Source organism: Cyprinodon tularosa, unplaced genomic scaffold (assembly GCF_016077235.1).
Source record: "Cyprinodon tularosa strain WSP-4 unplaced genomic scaffold, ASM1607723v1 ctg287, whole genome shotgun sequence".
Taxonomy (NCBI): domain Eukaryota; kingdom Metazoa; phylum Chordata; class Actinopteri; order Cyprinodontiformes; family Cyprinodontidae; genus Cyprinodon; species Cyprinodon tularosa.
The window spans coordinates 1,048,949-1,069,045 of NW_024038993.1; the positions used below are offsets into that span (position 1 = coordinate 1,048,949).

General features: G+C 37.9%; 1 protein-coding gene and 2 long non-coding RNA genes across 3 annotated transcripts in view; 2 read left to right on the forward strand and 1 right to left on the reverse strand.

The window, feature by feature from the left end:
• LOC119787083 (xylosyltransferase 1-like) overlaps positions 1-15,443 on the forward strand; it is a 122,422-nt gene extending 106,979 nt beyond the window's left edge. Inside the window, exons 10-11 of the mRNA XM_038290713.1 lie at positions 5,504-5,837; positions 14,499-15,443. Coding sequence (XP_038146641.1) covers positions 5,504-5,837; positions 14,499-14,821 — 657 coding nt within the window. The 3' untranslated portion in view covers positions 14,822-15,443. The remainder of the gene's footprint in view (positions 1-5,503; positions 5,838-14,498) is intronic.
• On the reverse strand, positions 6,624-7,955 carry LOC119787084. Its single transcript, XR_005281287.1, has 3 exons — positions 7,431-7,955; positions 6,889-7,357; positions 6,624-6,817 (listed from the first exon to the last, which is right to left on the reverse strand). It is a non-coding gene; the product is annotated as an uncharacterized LOC119787084 (long non-coding RNA).
• Positions 15,444-15,457: 14 nt separating the features above from the next.
• On the forward strand, positions 15,458-19,693 carry LOC119787085. Its single transcript, XR_005281288.1, has 2 exons — positions 15,458-16,388; positions 16,419-19,693. It is a non-coding gene; the product is annotated as an uncharacterized LOC119787085 (long non-coding RNA).
• The last annotated feature ends 404 nt before the right edge of the window (positions 19,694-20,097 follow it).

Here is a 20,097-nt window from a genome sequence, read left to right on the forward strand (position 1 = left end):
CAAGCCACTCTTGAACCACAGACAGCGTCAGAAGCGTCTTGCCTGGGCTAAAGAGAAACAGGACTGGACTGCTGGTGAGTGGTCCAAAGTCATGTTCTCTGATGAAAGTAAATTTTGCATTTCCTTTGGAAATCAAGGTCCCAGAGTCTGGAGGAAAAGAAGAGAGGCACTTCATCCACGTTGCTTGAAGTCCAGTGTAAAGTTTCCACAGTCAGTGATGGTTTGGGGTGCCATGTCATCTGCTGGTGTTGGTCCATTGTGTTTTCTGAGGTCGAGGGTCAACGCAGCCACATACCAGGAAGTTTTAGAGCACTCCATGCTTCCTGCAGCTGACCAACTTTTTGGAGATGCAGATTTCATTTTCCAACAGGACTTGGCACCTGCACACAGTGCCAAAGCTACCAGTACCTGGTTGAAGGACCATGGTATCCCTGTTCTTAATTGGCCAGCAAACTCTCCTGACCTTAACCCCATAGAAAATCTATGGGGTATTGTGAAGAAGAAGATGCAATACACCAGACCCAACAATTCAGAAGAGCTAAAAGCCACTATTAGAGCAACCTGGGCTATCATAACACCTGAGCAGTGCCACAGACTGATCGACTCCATGCCACGCCGCATTGCTGCAGTAATACAGGCCAAAGGAGGCCCAACTAAATACTGAGTGCTGTACATGCTCATACTTTTCATGTTCATACTTTTCAGTTGGCCAACATTTCTATAAATCCTTTGTTTTTATTGGTCTTCAGTAATATTCTAATTTTCTGATATGATGAATTTGAGATTTTCATTTGTTGTCATTTGTAATCATCAAAATTAAACAAAATAAACATCTGAAATATATGAGTTTGTATGTAATGTATGAATATAATATACAAGTTTCACTTTTTAAATGGAATTACTGAAATCAATCTACTTTTTCATGATATTCTAATTTTATGACCAGCACCTGTAATAATTGAACTTTACTGTTCTCACATTGGAGAAATTTACCTCTGCATTTAACCCGTTCCCTTGGGTAGCAGTTGGCTGCCACCGTGGGGCGCCCGGGGAGCAATCAGGGGTTAAAGGTCTTGCTCAGACACCCATAGTGGCATACTGTGGGAGTGGGGCTGGAACTCAGAACCTCAGGATTCCAAGCCCTATGCTGTAACCACTAAGCCACCACTCTCCCCAACCAAATGAAATGTAAACCTGCATCTTTAGGAGAGCAGTCAGTGTACATTTGTATTAGTATTATGAAAACATTTTTCATCAACATACCCAAGATCATTAGACCTTTACCCCGACTCTGAGTTTTCCAAAATGTATTCAACATTTCCAAAACCTGTAACATCCATATCTACAGTAGTTGAAAACTTAAAAGGATAAATTACTCTGCATTTTGTTCTATCCCTTTTAGCCTTTCTGTTGTCTACTTAAACTGTCAAAGCCTGAGTGAACCACAACCTATCTCAAATGGTCAAAATTGAGTTTCCTTTAAAAACAATCCTAATTTTCTCTATACCATCCAAAGCATTTTTGCCATTGAAGCATGCTTTTAAGTTTGTCTCATTCACTGAACAGAAAAAAAATCACTCAATCTTTGAGTGTTTTGACTCAGTATTAAATGCCTACAGAGTTGAAAATTAGTCAGTTACTGTGGATGATATTACTGCTAATAACAGCACACGACCACTTCTAAATGAACTAGCCATTTAACAGCATTTATTTCTATTAAACAAAATGTTAAAACCCACAATTAATGCCCTGGAAATGTTCATAGCTATAAGGCTAATAATGTAAGCTTTCCATAAAAGTAATAACCTTGAAGAGGCTCATTGTTCCTCAGGCAGTCTTCTTGTGCAATCCAAGCTGTCAGCCAGTTTCATTTCCCACAGCTGCACTTTATGTCTCTAATTCAACCAAGATATATTTTACTCGTTGATACTGTCTGTTCAATTGGATCCTCACTTTTTTATTTTTATATTGTCACAGAGAAGGCAGTCTTGTCTATGGCTGATAGCAGCATTTGAAAGCCTCTTTTTAATGCAGCTCTTCTCTCGAGAGCCGCTTGTTTTGCCGTCAAAAAAAAGCTGCAATTGATGCATCTGGATATACTCACAGTCTTCTACTAGTTTGGCTTTTTATTCACCGATCTGAGGTTGTAATCTTCTTCACTGTTTTGAAAAAGCATGTCTCTGAGTGAATAAAGGTGTTCCTTGCCTGTTCCTACCATTCAGCTTAGGAGAAATGTTTTGGGCTTTACTATGTGTTACTTTCACTGGTTTCCCTGTCCAGGTCTTCACTGCATCCAAATGCAGACACTCTCAAATCCCTCTTTGAATTGTGTGTGTGTGTGTGGGGGGGGGGGGGGGGGGGGGGGGGGGGGGGGGAGGCACTCCTAATGCTAATTTACTGCTGCTATAATAGATCCTGTAACAATGTTTATGTAGCATTTTCTTATTTAGTTTATTAATGAGTTCTGCATGAAGTTCAGTGGGAGAATTTAATGAATGTGCACAGTAGGTTAAAAAAAAGTGAGAACACTTACTTAAATGTTGATGTTTTGATTATTTATGTATTTATTTATTTAAGCAGATCACATGTAGAAATTCTCATTTTATTATTCAGGTCTGGGGGAAAGAACAAAAAATGTTGTTTTTTATTAATACATATGAATACATTCATTATTAAAAATGCTCTCCAGCTGAGAGAGTTAGGACATTTCACCATATTTAGTTTATTTTCATTTTGCTGTCAATTCGTTCACATGTACTGGGCATATGAAGAAACCGAAATTGCCTTTTTCTCCCTCTCCATGGTGTACACAGGACATTTCTGACATTAAGGTGGTCAAGAAATGACAGAGAGATGCATACCAGAGGTTCCGCAGTAGGTAGGGGAGCCTCTGGGCTTTCTTTGTCACTGTTGTGGTGTTGGTGTTCCAAGAGAGGTCCTCACTGATGTACACCCCAAGGAATTTGGTGCCGTTCACTCCCTCTACAGAAGCATCATCAGTGGATAGTGGCAGGTGTTGGATGTTGCCTCTCCAAAAGTCGATAATGATGTCCTTGGTTTTGTTGATGTTCAGCAGAAGGTTGTTGTCTGTACACCAAATGGTCATGAGGTTGACCTTCCTCCTGTATTGGGTCTCGTCTCCCTTGTTGATGAGACCCACCAGATTTATGTTGTCAGGAAACTTCACATCAGGCTAACTGCCTCTCTTCAAGAGTTGGAAGTTGGTGAGCAAAGTCATCATTAGATATTACAAGGTTTGGATGAATACTGGATTATGAATGTATGTAGAGTGTCTCTTTAAAAGGGTTATCTAAAATCTACATAAATGTTCCTGTCAAATAGTTGGATAGTTTCTCCTACCTGAAATGTTAGCTGGAAACAGGTATACAATTTACGCTGGTTACCTTGGCAACGCACCACAACTCAAGATGTGAGATTTTCTGAGAAGTAGCCAATATCGTGCAGGTTGTCTTTTCCGGTGGGTAACTCCTTGACAGTAAGAAAAGTTGAGATTAGAAAAGATGTGAGCGTGTTTTATACTGTGCATCAAAGTGTGCATTGAAGCGATTTGGTCTTCAAGCAGAGGGATGTTGCTCTTGCCGTTCTGTGGTGCTGGCTTGTAATCTGTGATGGCCTCAATGCCTTGCTAAAGGCTCTGCGCATTCTTACTGTTTCTGAAGTTGGCTGTTATCTTGTGTGTGTAGTCCTGTTTTGCTTTCTTGATGCTATGGGACAGGTTAGCTCTTGCTGTCCTGATGACAGATTAATTCCCAGCTATGAAGGCTTTGTCTCTGGCCTTCAGTAGCCTGGGGGCATTGTCTGTCAGCCATTGCTTCCGGTTAGCCCGGGTGATGATGTTCTTTGAGAGTGACATCATTGATGCACTTGGAGATGTAAGAGTATACAGAGTCTGTGTACTCCTCTTTGTCAATCTGGTTGTTGTAAGTGGTTGACTGCTTAAGCATATAATAGGTGTGGAAAGTTGATTTATAGGACACATTTCAGTAGGATGACAATTCAAAGGGCTGTACATGAGAAGAAAAAAAAAGTACAATGCAATTGCATAAAGTTAACACCAAGACAATCTAAGTAAGTCATTTAAATGATTAAATTATATTAAAAAAGATAATGCTTGTTAAAAATAAAGAAATGTTGTACTAAAGCTTTACCTAAAAATCTTAGATAGCAGAGTCAAAGGCCACTTTAAATATATATATTTTTTAATTCTTGAATTAAAGCCAATGGGGGTTTGAATACTTTTATATTTTCTGGGAGTTTGTTGCAGATTCGTAAAGATTCAGAACTAAATGTTGATTCTCCATGTTTGCTTCTGGCTCTAGGTATGCAAAGTAGTTTGGGGCCAGAATTAGAGGTCTGGGTGGTGGATTCACTGACATCATGTGTTTCAAGGTCCTGCTCAGGCATTGGTCCTTTGATCCTGGTGACATTCTTCAGTTGATAAAAGGCCACTAATAGCTGGCTTTATACCCGCTTTGGCAAATAATACCTTCAGTGACATATTTCTAACTCTCAATTTCAGCTGTGAGATGTTGAAAGATTAATTTTGTTTACATCCTGCCTTCCAAAATTCATTAGTTGCCTTCAGCTTCTCATTTGGTTCAAGTCAGCACTTGGTCGAGCAATATGTATACTTTTTGATAATTGTAATGTTGTAGGGTTCAAATTTATTTAAGTTGGATTCATACATTCCTCAAGGAGTGTGTGATGCACATTAGACTCCATTGTGGCTCCCATAACAGTGAGCTGGTCAGGTCGTACGGAAGCATAGACCCTTAAAACCATGACACTTTGACCCCCATGCTATGATTTTCTCTGTGATCATATTAAAACTTCATGGTCACTCCTGTAAAGTTCACTCTGGCTTTCCATGTTTGACTTAGAGAGCCCCTCCTTAAAACGTCAACCTTTTAAATTCTTTGTTTATATGACTGATTTGGATTAGATAAATTATCACAATCACAGCAACAAGAGCCTGTTGCCTGTACTGTAATGACATTTTAGTATTTAAAGATACTTCGGGCATGCAGGTGGCAAACAGGCCTAGTTTCCAAGAGGTTAAACAGAGAACAACTCCTGCAAAATATAGAATGATTATGTTCTCATCTAGTTTACCTGTGTGTAATTTTAGCACTTTTATAGGAGAACAACTGTGGTCATGGCCATTTTTTGTAGTGGCATTCTGTTTAATACCACTTTATTCTTTGGTGTATATAATTAGTTACTGTTACTTTCAAGCAATAACGTTGATCTACAGGTAATGCCCCTGTTTGCATCTTGTCCAGGACATCCTTGTAAAAGAGATTCATAATCTCATTGGATTTCCTGGTAAAACAAATGTTAAATAAAGGGAGAAAATAAAACATTTTTTAAAAATAAGTAGACTTTAAAAGTTTGTTAGTTTTATTGTTTCTTTGTAGTACTCTACTTCAGAAAAACACACTGATGTAGGGTATGCACACCTCTCTCATTTCCTTTTTCTCAGATCGGCACAGAGTGGGACGCTAAAGAACGCATGTTCAGAAATATTGGTGGCCTTATGGGTCCTATGGATGAGACAGTGGGCATGCAGAAGTGGAACAAAGGGCCAAACATCACAGTTACTGTGGTCTGGATCGACCCAACTAATGTTATCGCAGCCACCTACGACATCCTGATCGACTCGAGTGCAGAGTTTACCCACTATCATCCACCACTCAACCAGCCGCTGCGTCCTGGAGTCTGGAACATCCGGATTCTCCATAACTGGAGTCCTGTTGCTGAGATTCGTTTCCTTATCATTCCACTGGCTTATAACAAGCACCAGCCTATAAGACAAGGTCAGAAACACTCAAACCTTCTTTGTTGTAAGCATCTCTCACTTGTCTAATTGTCCACTTTCCATCTGTCTGTGTGATCTGATTGAATTGTCTTTATGAAATGCCTATGTTGTGAATTGGTATTATTTAAATTAACTGAATTGGATTGAGCTTATCTCAGCTGGAGGATAACTTAATATCACTCTATGTCTTTTGCAACTTGGATTATATCCAGAAATCTAAATTTTAATTTCTACTCAGTGAGGGAGAACTTTGGTAGCCCTCTTTCAGCCAGTTGACCAGCAGAGTAGCAACGGGATGGGGAGATTGTCCGGTCTTAGTCAAGTAAGAATGCTTTTCAGTATTCTCAATTGTTTCTTTTCAAAAAAATTTTGAACACAAAAACTGTTTCTGCTGTTTTTAGCTTACCATACAACATTCTAAAGGCTGTTTCACAGCCCGAGAAAATTTTAGCTTTTTTTTCTACTTCATCATAAAGAGAATTAGTGTGACTAAAGATTTTGAAGTTTTGAAACTTTGATGCCCATAACCTACCTAATCAACAGTCAGTACGTCACCTTTATCCACATCTCTGACATCCCCAGGTAATTAGCCAACTATGTTTAGTCTCTCACTTTGAACCTTCTGTCTGTTAAAGTTGAGCATAGATACATTTTTTATTTCTCCTGTTTTAAGGCTTCAATTTCAAATGTTTCCGAGCTTCTTCCAAACACTATTTTAATAAGATTTATGAAACTGTATGTAAGCTTGATTTTAAACTTTATTGCATGATGGATACCTGTGATATTTGTCCGTTCACAAAAAATACCAGAATCCATTTTGTCTCTGTTATGGTTTTTACGTATTTGGTCCAAATTCAGATCACACTCGGGAGGCTAAGACAGTCAAAGGCATTTATAGAAATACAGACAGGAGATGTTGATGGGGTTCTTTACAGTAAAGAAGTGCCTTGGAGGACGTGTGAACGGGGCTTGTTCGATCTACGGATGAGATTGAGTTGGTTAGACAGAGCACAGGGTACCAGAAGCGCGAGAAGGGGGAAAACGCTTACCGCCGAGCACGGGGACCTAACCGGGGGGAGACAAGCAGAGAGATGGACCCAGTACGAGACTCCCAGGGATGGCAGCGGTGACTGAGCAGCTGATGGGCGAGCTGGTGGAGCGTAGTGGGGTCCAAGCAGCACGGGTGGTGGGAGAGGTGATCACTGAAAAAAATGCAACCATTTTTTGCATTTACTTAATCATATTTAGTTACTTTAACACAATTATTCCATGTTAGCAGGGAAGGACATAAAACAGTTGTGTTAAAGTAACTAAATATGATTAAGTAAATGCCAAAAGCGGTTGCATTATTTTTTTTCAGCTGGAGGAACCAGTGGAGTTATGGAGAGATCCTCAGCCCGGTTTGGTAACACCAAGGAGATGTCTGAGTGGAATCCCAGTAGGAGGCGGAGGTAAACTTGTCTAAGGGCAACAGAGAATGAAGCAATGCTTGAAGAGGGATCCAAGGAGTGAGGCAACCTGAGAAACACAGGAAACAAGAATTACAAAGTACACAAGAGCTGTCAGAAGACAGTGGCCAACTGAGGCGTACCCCACTAGGTTAACACTCTAGCATCCTCCAGCTGTCACCGCCGCTTAAGTGCTTCTGAGCAACACTGCCGGATGAACTACAGGTGGTCGCCACGCCCACCTGCAAAACACAGTCACCTGTGGAGAAGGGAGAGAGAAGAGACGGCAGGTATCTGCTTAGCGCTGCATGCTGGGTCATGACAGTCCCCCTCTTGCTTCGGTTATCACATTGTTGTTTAAGATGGGACATATAGCTGTTACAGAAGCAAGAGCCGTCGAGCCGACAGGAACCAAAATAAACATGGCACCGAAGGAGAGGTAGGCATAGCTGCTGCTACCATTTCTGTTTGTCTGAATCCACAAATTCGTCTTGGAAACAGAAATAGCAAGAGTCTCTCATGGAATCTGCTGCTATTTTATTTGTAGCTGTGATTGGCTTTAAACATACTTAATGTCAATCCTTTCCTCAAACAGATTTGATAGGAGCAGTCGCAGATTGATGAGGTGTGGACACTCCTAACATATGCATAACCATGCACATTATCAGTCTGACTTGCCAGGTTAATTTGATTTTGGTGGTTTCTTAGAAATCTATTTTTGAATGCAATGAACTTCATGGTAGTCTGCACTCCTCAACAACTAATGCGGTAAGAAAACATTTAAAGATTGTATGAAATTAGAGATCAATTAGTGTGAGATTTATGCTCTTCTCTTTTTTCATAGGGAAATTCTTCCAGGAGGAATTATCCTCTTACCTTTTGTCATGGTTCAGATGCGGGCCCCATAAAAACTTTAATATGTGTTATCATAGACTTTAATGGAGAAAAGTGCTGTGATGATTTCTTATCTTATCAATTCTGAACAAATATTTATAATTGATCTCATCTTTAAACATCTTTAAGTCTGAAAGTGAATCACCAATACAGTTTTATCATACTTTAGTCTGGGGCTGAGAGTAACTTTTCCTTACTTTACTTTACTTAAAATATTAATGTTTGCCATTAATTGTGTGGTGATTTTGGGTTCCACCAGTAATATGTTCACATTATTTGCTCTCATCCAATGCTTTGATTATTTTACCATGAGTCAGTTTATTAACTCATCCTTAAATGGAGCTTCATGCCACTATGAGGAACTCACTCAAATAGTTTTGTATTTATCATTTCTTTCTCGGTGACACTCACATTGTGTAACTGGTGTCGAATCGAGCAGCTCGAATGCTACATTGACCATGAATTAATGTTTGCTCATTTAGGTGTCCCGAGCTTTCCAACAAAACACAAACTCACAGACACACAAAGTCGTGTATCTGCAGGGATGCCCTTTCTAATCAAGCATTGGGTTTCTGCAGACCCTAGTTATTTGTCATCAAGTCACCCCTAATAACCCAGCAAGCAGCTCATACATTCTAAACAGACTGTTAAACAACAGTGCACTTACCCCTCTTAAAACAATGACACGATTAAATCAGTCAGTCAGCCTGGGTAAGAAACAAGACTGCAGTGCTTTATTCCATGAGCCTCCAGTTTACCCTGAACGTCACATGAGAGCTGAGCTGCTGACTTTAGTGTAGTCGCATCTTTCATCTCAGCTTTTTTAATGATGCAGATGAACAACAAATAATGTTACATCTGCTGTCCTAAATGTGAGTCTCACGCGGGCTGTTTTTCTGTCAGAATTAGTTGCACATTAGCCACAACTAAGCAGCCATGCTCACACCAAAATAAGATAATATAAGAAATGCCTTTAGTGTCACACTGGGGGGAAAGTCGGATGTGACAGTAGCAAGAACACACAGATATAAGACATATAATCCCTTATAAAGAGAGCAAGTTTTATGAAAAGAGCAACGATTTAAACATTAAGATGAGCAAAAAAAGAAAATAGGAAAAAATTGAGAGGATATTAGGGAGTTATTAATCAGAAAAGGTGTATTCAGGTTCAAAAAATGCAGGGGGAAAAAGACAGTTTGAACTTGAATTGAACTTTCGATTGTGTCTAACTGCTGGTCTGCCTACACCTAAAATATCAGGTCTGCTTTCACCCACAATAATTTCAACCTAACACCTTAACTAAACAAAGCAAAAATATTCTGTAGCTTCGAGCAAAAAAAGATCAGTATCCACAGTAGTCACCAACGGGTTTGCGCTGCTTGCTTTGCAGAAGCACACACCTTTAAATTGCAGATAATGTAGGCCAGGTGCTGAGACAGAGGGAAGCTCAAGTTTTTCTAGTCTTTGGTAAGCAGTCATAGAGGAGCCCTTTTAATGGTATAGAGAGGAGGAGACAAAGTTGCTCCTTCTCTTAATGTTTCTAACAGAGCTGCACAAAATGTCATCTCAGGCTTCATCATCATAATGTCTTTTGAACATGCCTTTTGTAAAGCACAGCTTACAAGGACACCGATATTTCCAGTGTCAAGCATTTATATTGCTCACATACTTGGATGGACTCACACTGCCCCTTGATGCCCATCTATGATAGATGTAGAGCTGTACTGTCATGTAGATAATGTTTATTAACGAGGGAAGGAAAAAGGAGGAAAATATGGGTTTATTTTATTAGAAGCCACCAATGTCTCTCAATAATATATTCTTTTATAGCAAAGGGCCATCGTTTCTAACTTAATTTCACACGTCAGAGTCAGACTAAATAGATGCAACTTCTGACCCTCTGCATGATCAGCAGTTCTAGCGTATGTCTGTGGTGAATGTGTTTCATGTTCCAATTAATAAAATGGAAAGAAATACAGATGTGATGTACAGGTACATTGTTGTTAAAAACAGACTGAATTGATTTTTCCCCTTTTTTGAATTGTTTTTTTGTCTAGTGGCCTTTATTTGAAAGTCAATTAACAGCAAAAAGGCTTGAGAGAGAGGGTGGAAAGACATGTGGCAAAGGTCAACGAGCCGTGACTCAAAGCCATGGAGTTAGAATCCCGATCTAAGGCCTCTACTCAGTGGTTGAAGACTTTACCCCTTCACCACCACAGTGCCCCAACTGATTTTTGTTATTTTTAAATCAACTATTGGTGTTTTAACTTTATATTTTAATGGCCATGGACAGTTAGTCCTTTGTGCCTGCTTTTCTATTTAGTTCAAGCTTCTTATATAGTGTCAGTTTCATAGAAATACTTTAAACTCTCATAAAGTCTGGAAAAGTATGGAGTTAAGAAAAATCAATCATCACTGTAGTTCCTGGAGTGATTCTGTTATTTAAAAGATGAAAATTGAAGTTTCTTTCGTTTTTATAAGACATTTTTTCACATGCTTATGATTTAATTGCATCCTTTAAAGGAGAAGTTCGGTTTTTTACACTTTAAGCCCATTTTCTGTAGTGTCCAGGATGAAATCGAATGATCGACACCAAAAGTTTGACAATTGCTCCTGTCTCTGCTTTTTGGCTCATTTAGAATCCCCCCCTGGCTGCTTTAGAATGGCTTGCATAGAGCATGTCCGATAATGTCCTTAAAACAACCTTAAACGTTCTTTTTTTTAAATATGCTACTCACCGGGTCGTCAGCGCTGTTCAATGACGTTCCAAAAAACGTTTCGTGAAGAAAAAACGTTCCTGTAGTGTTTTTTTAGCATTTTGTAAATCCCATTGAGTTCTGTAGGAATAGTCAATATTCCGCTGCCACCGGAAACGGAAATGGGGCCTGTTTACACAGTTGTAGTCTTTTCGCTTCACTCTGTGTACTCCGACGTCGAGAATCAAGAATCCACCTTTCGTATTCCATTTTCAGAGTTTTTTAAAGTGTTTAACAGAGACGTTAGCACCTCGACGTCGGAGTACACAGAGTGAAGCGAAAAGACTACAACTGTGTAAACAGGCCCCATTTCCGTTTCCGGTGGCAGCGGAATATTGACTATCCCTACAGAACTCAATGGGATTTACAAAATGCTAAAAAAACACTACAGGAACGTTTTTTCTTCACGAAACGTTTTTTGGAACGTCATTGAACAGCGCTGATGACCCGGTGAGTAGCATATTTAAAAAAAAGAACGTTTAAGGTTGTTTTAAGGACATTATCGGACATGCTCTATGCAAGCCATTTTAAAGCAGCCAGGGGGGGATTCTAAATGAGCCAAAAAGCAGAGACAGGACCAATTGTCAAACTTTTGGTGTTGATCATTCGATTTCATCCTGGACACTACAGAAAATGGGCTTAAAGTGTAAAAAACCGAACTTCTCCTTTAATTAACAACATGATAGCTTGAGATTTATTTTGTCACTTGTGAAGTTTAAATAGTAGACAGATATAAATGCTTTATTAGCAGAAATATTTCATTAAAAATCTGCCCTGAAAAGATCATCATAACCCTGGAAACCCACATCTAACATGGTTCTTATAAAAATAAAAAGATAAAATGAATGCAGGACACATTTCTTTCAGCACAGTTTTAAGAAGATTGTGGAAAATATATAAATAAATTGAAGTTTTGAAGATGTGAAATCAAAAAGGTTTCTTAGAGGACATGTAACTGTCTGTTTTTAGAGGGGACCCCGTATAATAAAAGTTCATATAAGATAAAAAAAAACTAAATTACTTTAGTTGGTCGTTATTAAAACTCCACTGTCTTTCTTAGAGCATCGAATATTATTATTTAAAGCAGTAGATGAAGGATTCATATATGTTTGTTTCTGAAAGAATAATGTACTGCTGTGTGTTTGTATATTTTTGGTGAAAACTACATCATAGTTTGTATACCTGTGTGTTTTGTAGGCTCTGGTTTTATCTTTTAGTCTTCCTGCTTATAATTTACTGTTATGTCTGGAACCATGTTTCCCCTCCTACATGCATTGCCGGTTAAACTTTATGATGTGGCAACAGTACACACACACACCCACACACGCATTTTTTGCAATGAAGCCGAACACCCCTTTAAAGGTGCATGGCTTTGTACCACACAGCAGTACCACAAAGCGAGCCGTCCAATGTGCTGACTGCACGTCGGGTTTGACTGCAACATTCTGTCACAAGAGTGAGAAGAACGCTGATGTCTGCAAACATCTGGGTGCAAAGGGTTTTGGGTTTTTTTTCCTCCACAGCCGTGCTCATAAGGGATGGCAGGCCTCCCAGTTAGGAGACCAGTGAGGAATTTAAAGCTTCACTGGGGCTCAGGGTGGAGTGGGTGCATTAAAAGAGAAGCTGTGTTTGGGATTTTATAGCCTTCCTTCCAGGGTTTTACCGTCACGGGAAACAGGAATGAGGGCATGTCTTGGATCTTTCTGTATACACAAATTTGGCATTGCAACAATGTGAAACACCACATCAGAGAAATATTTGAAAGATTGAATGCCAAATTTGAGCCCAAGTAAATTGGAAACCAGTTTGTACTTAAAGCCTGCACCTCCTCACCACACTTCATTTTCCCCACTACATCGTCATTTTGTCAATTCATCAGTGCATTTTGTAGTTTAGTTTCTTTTCTGATACTTGTACTGGGAAAAAAATGCAACCATGTTTGGCATTTACGTAATGAAATTTAGTTAAACATATATTTTTTATATTAGCAGGGTGGGACATAAAACAAATATAAATAAGTAGATGCCAAAAACGGTTGCATTATTTTTTTTCAGTACATTTAGTACTCTGGTTTTATAAATTTTGGTTATAACATGTTATTTTTTTTAAAATCGGACCCTGATTGCTCAGTAGCAGAGCAGCAATTGTTTTTTTGCACTGAAACTGGGCTTTAAGAAAGGACCAAAAATTGTTCTTCTTTATCAGATTTTCCCAACCCAAAAATCATTACTCAGCTAATATAGTGACATAATGTCTGCACTGGCACCACATCAGCAGTCCACCACCAAGCTGTTTTGTCTCGTCAGTTCTGGCCCATTGTAAGACAAGTACGCCTCTGAACTGTGCTACATTGTGAATGAATAATAACTTAAGGATGCATTCAAGCACACTTTGCACTCTACATACTTAGTGTTAAAATACTTTTAAATTGATTTTCAAATTCTATTATTAAAGATCATCATGACAATATTTAATACTTTATAAATAACATAACCCCTTTTATTGTATTTAATGATACATTCTGATCAAACCACCCAACTCTCAAGTAATCTCGTTTTAAACCTTATTAATAATTAGATGTTTTTGGTCTTTTCAGAGAATTTCACCACTTCTTTATGAATACCCAGTGTTGCAAATGTGTTTTAACTAATGGACTACTCCACTGTAGCTGCTTTGATTAAATACTTTTTTAAGCAAATAGAACAATACACTTTTAGGTAAACACACTAAAAAGAAAATGCAGCTCGAACTTAAATGAATAGCTTCAACTGGTAACAAGTATTTGAATTAAGTTTTCCCAAATTAATTTATTTAGGTTTTGACTTACAAACTTATTAAATTAAATTGGAACAACTTGATCCAAATACTTTGTGCACTGAGAGGACAGCAGATTTCATACAATCTAAAGCAAGATCTTATATTTAGTTACCCTAAAATACCTATGATAAACTGCTGAGTAAGATCTACTGTATAAGACATTTAAAGATTTAGAAAGGGTTTCATTATCTTGAAGGTATTTCAATAAAGACTATCCAATTTCCAATTTTTATTAGAGTTCACACAACATCACCTTGTTAGGATGTCTGATTTCATCATAAACTTGCTGGCTTGAGGTTTTGAATGTTTTAGCTCTAAAGTTGATAAATATACTTTAAAGTTTCTGCCTAAAATATTTAGATTTCACTAATGTTATCCTCTGTTAAACAAAGCTGCTCTCCTCACTGTCTCCGCAACATCGATCAAACCCACGAGGGAGGAGCAGCTCAGAGTAACTCGTAGATCATTCTGCTCTGCATTCACTGCCAATCGGTCATCTTATATTTACTCATTAAAACGCTCATTTGGATGGCATAAGGGTTTAAATTTCACAATGTCACTGGATCTGTCATTTCTTAACATGTATTTTTTCTTGAATCACTTAATTAGAATTAAATCCCCAGCCCTGAATCTTACATATGTGTTTCTGCTTATGTGTTTTAGGGGAATCAGAACACTGTTAAAAGAATCTGCATTTGCACTACTTATCCTTGACTATGTGTCTTTTTACTCTTTGCTCTTCAGAGGACACACTAAGGCTCCACAATGGGCCAACGAAGAACAGCTACATGGAGCAGAGCTTCCACGGCCTGAACCCGGTGCTCAACATCCCTGTCAGCCTGGCGTATGTGGAGCAAGCCAAGAGGAACGCAGCCCTTACTGGCCAGGAGCTTGAAGGCTGGGTGGATGGCCTTGTTGGAGAGCTATGGGAGGCTGCTGACATCTGTGCTGTTGGCCTCACTGCCTGCCCCGTCATGCAGCCCTGCGCTAAAAGCCCTTGGAGCTCCATGAGCCCAGATCCCAAATCCCACTTGGGAACTCCGCGCAGCGACGGCCGGATAAGGTAGCAACAAGGCCTCCAGCTGGACAGGAGGCCATGACACAGTTTACTTTTATTTATTTGAGGCGCTTATCCCAAGAGAGGGAGAGGAGAAAGCCAATCTTCTGCCCCAGTGACAGGAAGCAAATGAAAAAAGGTGGACTCCTTTTGCGTGCTGTGGGAAGGCTTTCTCAAATGCAAGGGGAAGCATTTCTCTAAACCTCCAATAGAGTTTATTCCTCTTGGGGTTTTGCTGGCTTTGCTGTTTCACTTTCTCAGTGTATTTATTTTTCCTTTCATGGCTGAGGTTTACTGTGATCAAATGTTGCAACTTTGGAGCTTTTTAATGTGCAGCCTTTTAAACTGCGACGCCCTGCCTTAGGGCAGTTTGGCCAAGTGAGTCTGGATTGTCGACGCTGCTGCAACAAGGCCTTAGTTGGAGAACATTCACCGGTAGGTAGCTAAGCACTGAGATTAACCCAGCTCCTAAAACCTTATAAACAATATAAAAAGTCATAACATCCCCCTAAATATATTTAAAAGAGATTTTGTAACACCTCAAAATCAATTACTTAATTAATAAAATTAGGCAACAAATTCTGTCTTTGTAATTTCATCACCCTTCATATCTACAGGCACCCATGGTAAGAATGTGTGTAATGTGTGATGCCTTAATATAATTACATCTCACAGTAAAAATAAAACTTAGCTAATGTTTTGGAGATTTTTGTTTATTTCTAACCAAACTTTTCACTGTGGATGTTAGCAAGATAAACTCTGGATTTCTTGCAGCCTATCTTTATGTTGCAGTTCAAACTCTTTTAAGCTTTTTTGATGATGCTTTAGCTGTAGATATTTGGGTCATTATAATGGTAAAGGTTTCTCAATAGCAATATTCAAGCCCAATTTTTAGTTCAATGAAAATATTTCTCTCTAATAAAAGAGAAAAATATTACCCATCACTAAAAAAAAATGTCCAATGGTTACTTATAGCACAAACCACAAATATTAATGATATTAAATAGTAATAATACTTTATTAAGTGTATTTTTTGAATAGCAAAGGGGACAAGATAAGAGGGGTATTGATTCAATGTTTTTGTAAGCATTCTTCATTTACAATGTAAACAATATTCAGTGCAGGTTTATGGTCTTTTTGTTCTTTAACTGTTTCTTACCCAAATACGACAGCCTGCAGCTTGATTTCGCTGCATAATTTCACGCCTCGGTAGGGGAGGGTCAGACTAAAGTGGCTGTCAGTTGGTGGCTAATATCAGAATGAGTCAGCACTATTCACTATGTTTGGGTTCACAAACAAGGTCTCTGACTTTAGCTTATCATTACTCGTAACATAATCAGCATAGCCAACAACAAAATAAAACAATTTGTACAAGTGGGCATTTTTTGGCTGCAAATGCATAAAAAGAGGAAGGCAAGTTGTAGTTTTGCAAACACCTTAAGAGTTCTGGGATATTATTTTCATAGCACAGCATAGTGTACGAAGTATAAGATCTAAACAGTTGATTTTATATAATGCTGTTTACTATGTCACTGTTGCAGATGTAGAATTTTCAGTGACATGCTGAGATTGGAAAGGTTAAATCTTGCAGCAGGACCATTAAACAGTTTGAACCTTGATCATTGAGGTGAGCCTCTGCATGTACTGTAGTGGACTGCGTTTCTGCAGCACTGATATGCGAAGTTGTACGCCAACTTGGGACAATGAAAATGGCTGAATTAGGATTAATTCTGCACTAAATAGTATATTTAAAACATTTAAGAATGTCTTTTGTAGGTTGATTATATTTAAATGTTTATTCTAGCAATCATAGTAGAAATGGAACATGAACCATGGATCAACACATATCTTTTATTTAAATTTTCTCTTTCTTACTTCCTATTTATACACCTAAGAACCATTTTTGTTCCTCTCTGGTCAACTTAAAAAAATAAAATAAAAATCTAATTAAGTTTAACTGCTTTTATAGGTATTTATAACCTGATTGTTTAAGATTTGTTAAAAAATGTACATTTTATTTGCCCCTAAATTATTTTAGTACAGGAAAAGAATAACATGTTAATGCTTTTTAATAACTGATTTACCAGGGTTGCCAATAAATATGTGGGGTGCTGTAAATCACTTATTCCTGCATTTGAGTGCCTGATTAGGTTTTAGAGGAGTTATATCTGTTTTTTTATATTAAGATTAAAGCCTGTTTAGGAAAAAGGTAATTTTTGGGAACCATTGATTTAAAAAAACAATGCTGGTAGACATTTCAGTTTATCTTACTTTTTCCATATAGACTAGACTCTTTTTCAAATAGCCAGATGCTATTACAGGCAGTAAACAATAAAATATTAATATTTTGTTCTTGTTTCTCTTAGTTCAAACAACCTCAAACTTGAAACAAAATGACCTTAAGCTAACCTTAAAAGTTTTGTGCTTGTTGAGTTTGTTCCAGTCATTTCACAACACTTAATGTTGTAAATAATTATTAAAAAATCTTAAAAATTCTTAGGGTGGGAGAGGTATTGCTATTTATTTCTAAGTTTATATTAATACTGATATTTTTAGTCAGTGACTAAAACTGCGACGCTGCCGTGGCAGCATGAGGAGTATTTTTTTGTAAGGAAAGCCGCCTTTATTTACAAAGGCCATCACCCCGAACTTAATATTGTATGTTTTTATGGCCCGCACCTGTGCGTTAGTCTGTGCTGTCCTGTCTGAATAAGACTTTCTTGTCCCGGGTTTCTTAAGTAGTTGTTTGCAGTGTGCATCACAAGAGAAAAGAGACATACTGATCATTGAGCTAAAAGGTTCCAGAGCGTTTTACATTTTATTGTATTACAACCACAAGCTTGATATTATTATCTCTAATAGACCAACACACTGGAGTGCACAATTCAAATTTTACTTTGTGTTTTTAAAAGCAAGGATTTTAGAAGTCTGGCTTGCATTAGTATGCAGGCCACCTGATTGAAACATTTTTAAAAAACCTTGTGCTGTTACAGCTTTCCATATGTCTCCACCGGTTTTTAACGTCTAAGGTAGAACTATTTTGTCATTGTTTTTTTTAGCATGGCTCAAACTAACCCAGATTAGACATGAAGCATCTCTTAGCATTTTTCAAGTTATTCCACAGATTCCTAATTAGATATAGACTTGAGCTTGTCCTACTGGTAGGAAAAAATACATCTCGCTTTTAACTTTCATGCAGCCTGTTGTCTTTTTTTATTAGATTACTTTGCATTTAGCACCAATTTGATCAAGTCTAACGAACTTCTTTTCTTTTCTTCTGTTACAAAGAAAGGCATTGTCTAAGCATGATGCTACTCCACCATGTGTCACCATGTTGTATTTTGCATATGGTTTTATTTTGGTCTCATCTCACCTGCCTGCACCATTGGCATAAAACCTAAAATGAACTTTTAAAAATGGGTTCTTGTCGATCTTTCAAAATGAGCTGAATTTGCACAGTTTCCCCCCACTTTGTGTTGGTCTAGTACATGATATGCCAAACAAAACATTAGAATTTAATGTTGTAATGTGACAGACTTGGAAAAAGTTTATGAATCTTGCAAAGGACTACATCTAGTGTAAACAGTGACTAGAAACTGTCTCTACAAAAAACACTCTGGAATATATGTGGCTCAAAGGAGAAACTGTGCTTTTTGGTGTTGTTTCTGAATGGCATTCAATGGTTGTAGTTTTCATGCTGTAACAAAAAAAGTGGAATTTCATATATTGTATCTTTAGTGCAAAAACAACTAATAATTTATTAGACTTGATCTATGGCACCTTGTCAGCTGTGTTCACATTTAAAGTAAATTTTCTCTCATCAAGACAATCTCTGGACATTTAAATCGACCTAATCACACCCAGGTTGGCAACTAGACCTGAACGAGGAGTTTGGGCACATATTTGCTTTACCTTGAAATCGGTGTCATCTGAAGCCAATTAGGTTTTCAATCTGTGATTGTCAGCATTGTTTAGTCATCACAGCAGCTAAATGAGAGGTTTTGCACAGTCTAATGAAGAGACATTACTGTTCATTAATGTCAAGTTCACCTTGCCTCTCTGTCAGATGGGAGGATTATAACTGCTGTCCCTCTTTCCCTTTCAAATCTACTCTATTTCTGAGGTTAAACATCACTGATAGTACCACCTTATTCCAAACAGTCACATTACGCAGTACTTATTATGGTGTAAGCTCAATTAAAGGTTTGACTTAAATGATTTAATTGTAACTAAATGTGAAAGTCATATTTTGTAACAAGGGATTAACAAATGAAGATGTACTGTACATAGGTATTTTGTATGGACATATTGTTTAGAAAGGAAACCATTCTTGTAAATACAGAGGTGATAAATTGACATTTTTAAGAGGTCAAAATGAGTGAATTTAGTGTTTTATCAATGAGAAGACATGACCTGTTTCAGTATTTTGGACTGCTGTGACAGCAACCGTTTCCTTTCGGTGTCCCAGAGAATCCAGATTGTTGTTGTTCTTGCTGGAATGTAACGTTGAGCATCAGTTGCACAAAGTTCTCTGATTCATGATCCCCTACTGTTTTATTTAGAGAGGCTCCCTGTGCCTTAGCTGATTTTTAGAACCTTCTCTGTCCATAAAAGCCAATCTTTTTCTTTTTTTTTTCTCTTCTTTTTCTTTTGACCTTATGTGAAGAAAGCCATGAGTCTGTGAAGTGATCCATTGGTACTCTGACACCAAAATGATGTCTGCTGTTGTATATATCATCAGGCCTTCTTTTGCTGTTATCAGCTTCTTTTCTTTTCTTTTTTCTTTATTTTTTGTTATTCTCTTTTGAGGAATTTGTTTTGTCGAACTGGCTTGTTTTACTTTTCTCTGACTACTTTTTGGAAATAAAATCTTGCAAAAAAAACAGCTCACATGGATGCGTGTTAAATTGTGGTTTTATGGGATTTAGCCACTAATACTGGCTATATACAAATAGTATAGATGGAAGGATGGATACAAACATTTAAATCCACATATTCATTTTTCTGTGATGTAAAAAACAGCTAAGTTGTAAAGAAAACTAATTTACTACTGGACAGATATACCAAGCTTGATTTGTTCATATGTAATTAACTATGTTTCCTTTAAGATACAGATTGATAGATAATTAAAAGGGTGGATTTAAGAGTGAGCCTAAAGTTTCATTTAAAAAAAAATGCAACAATGCTGTTCAAGTGCTGTAACGACCTCTAAGATCTGACTGACGCCCTTCAAAATGTTGATTACAGCATAAATACTCTCACACTTGATTAGCAACTCTTAAGAAT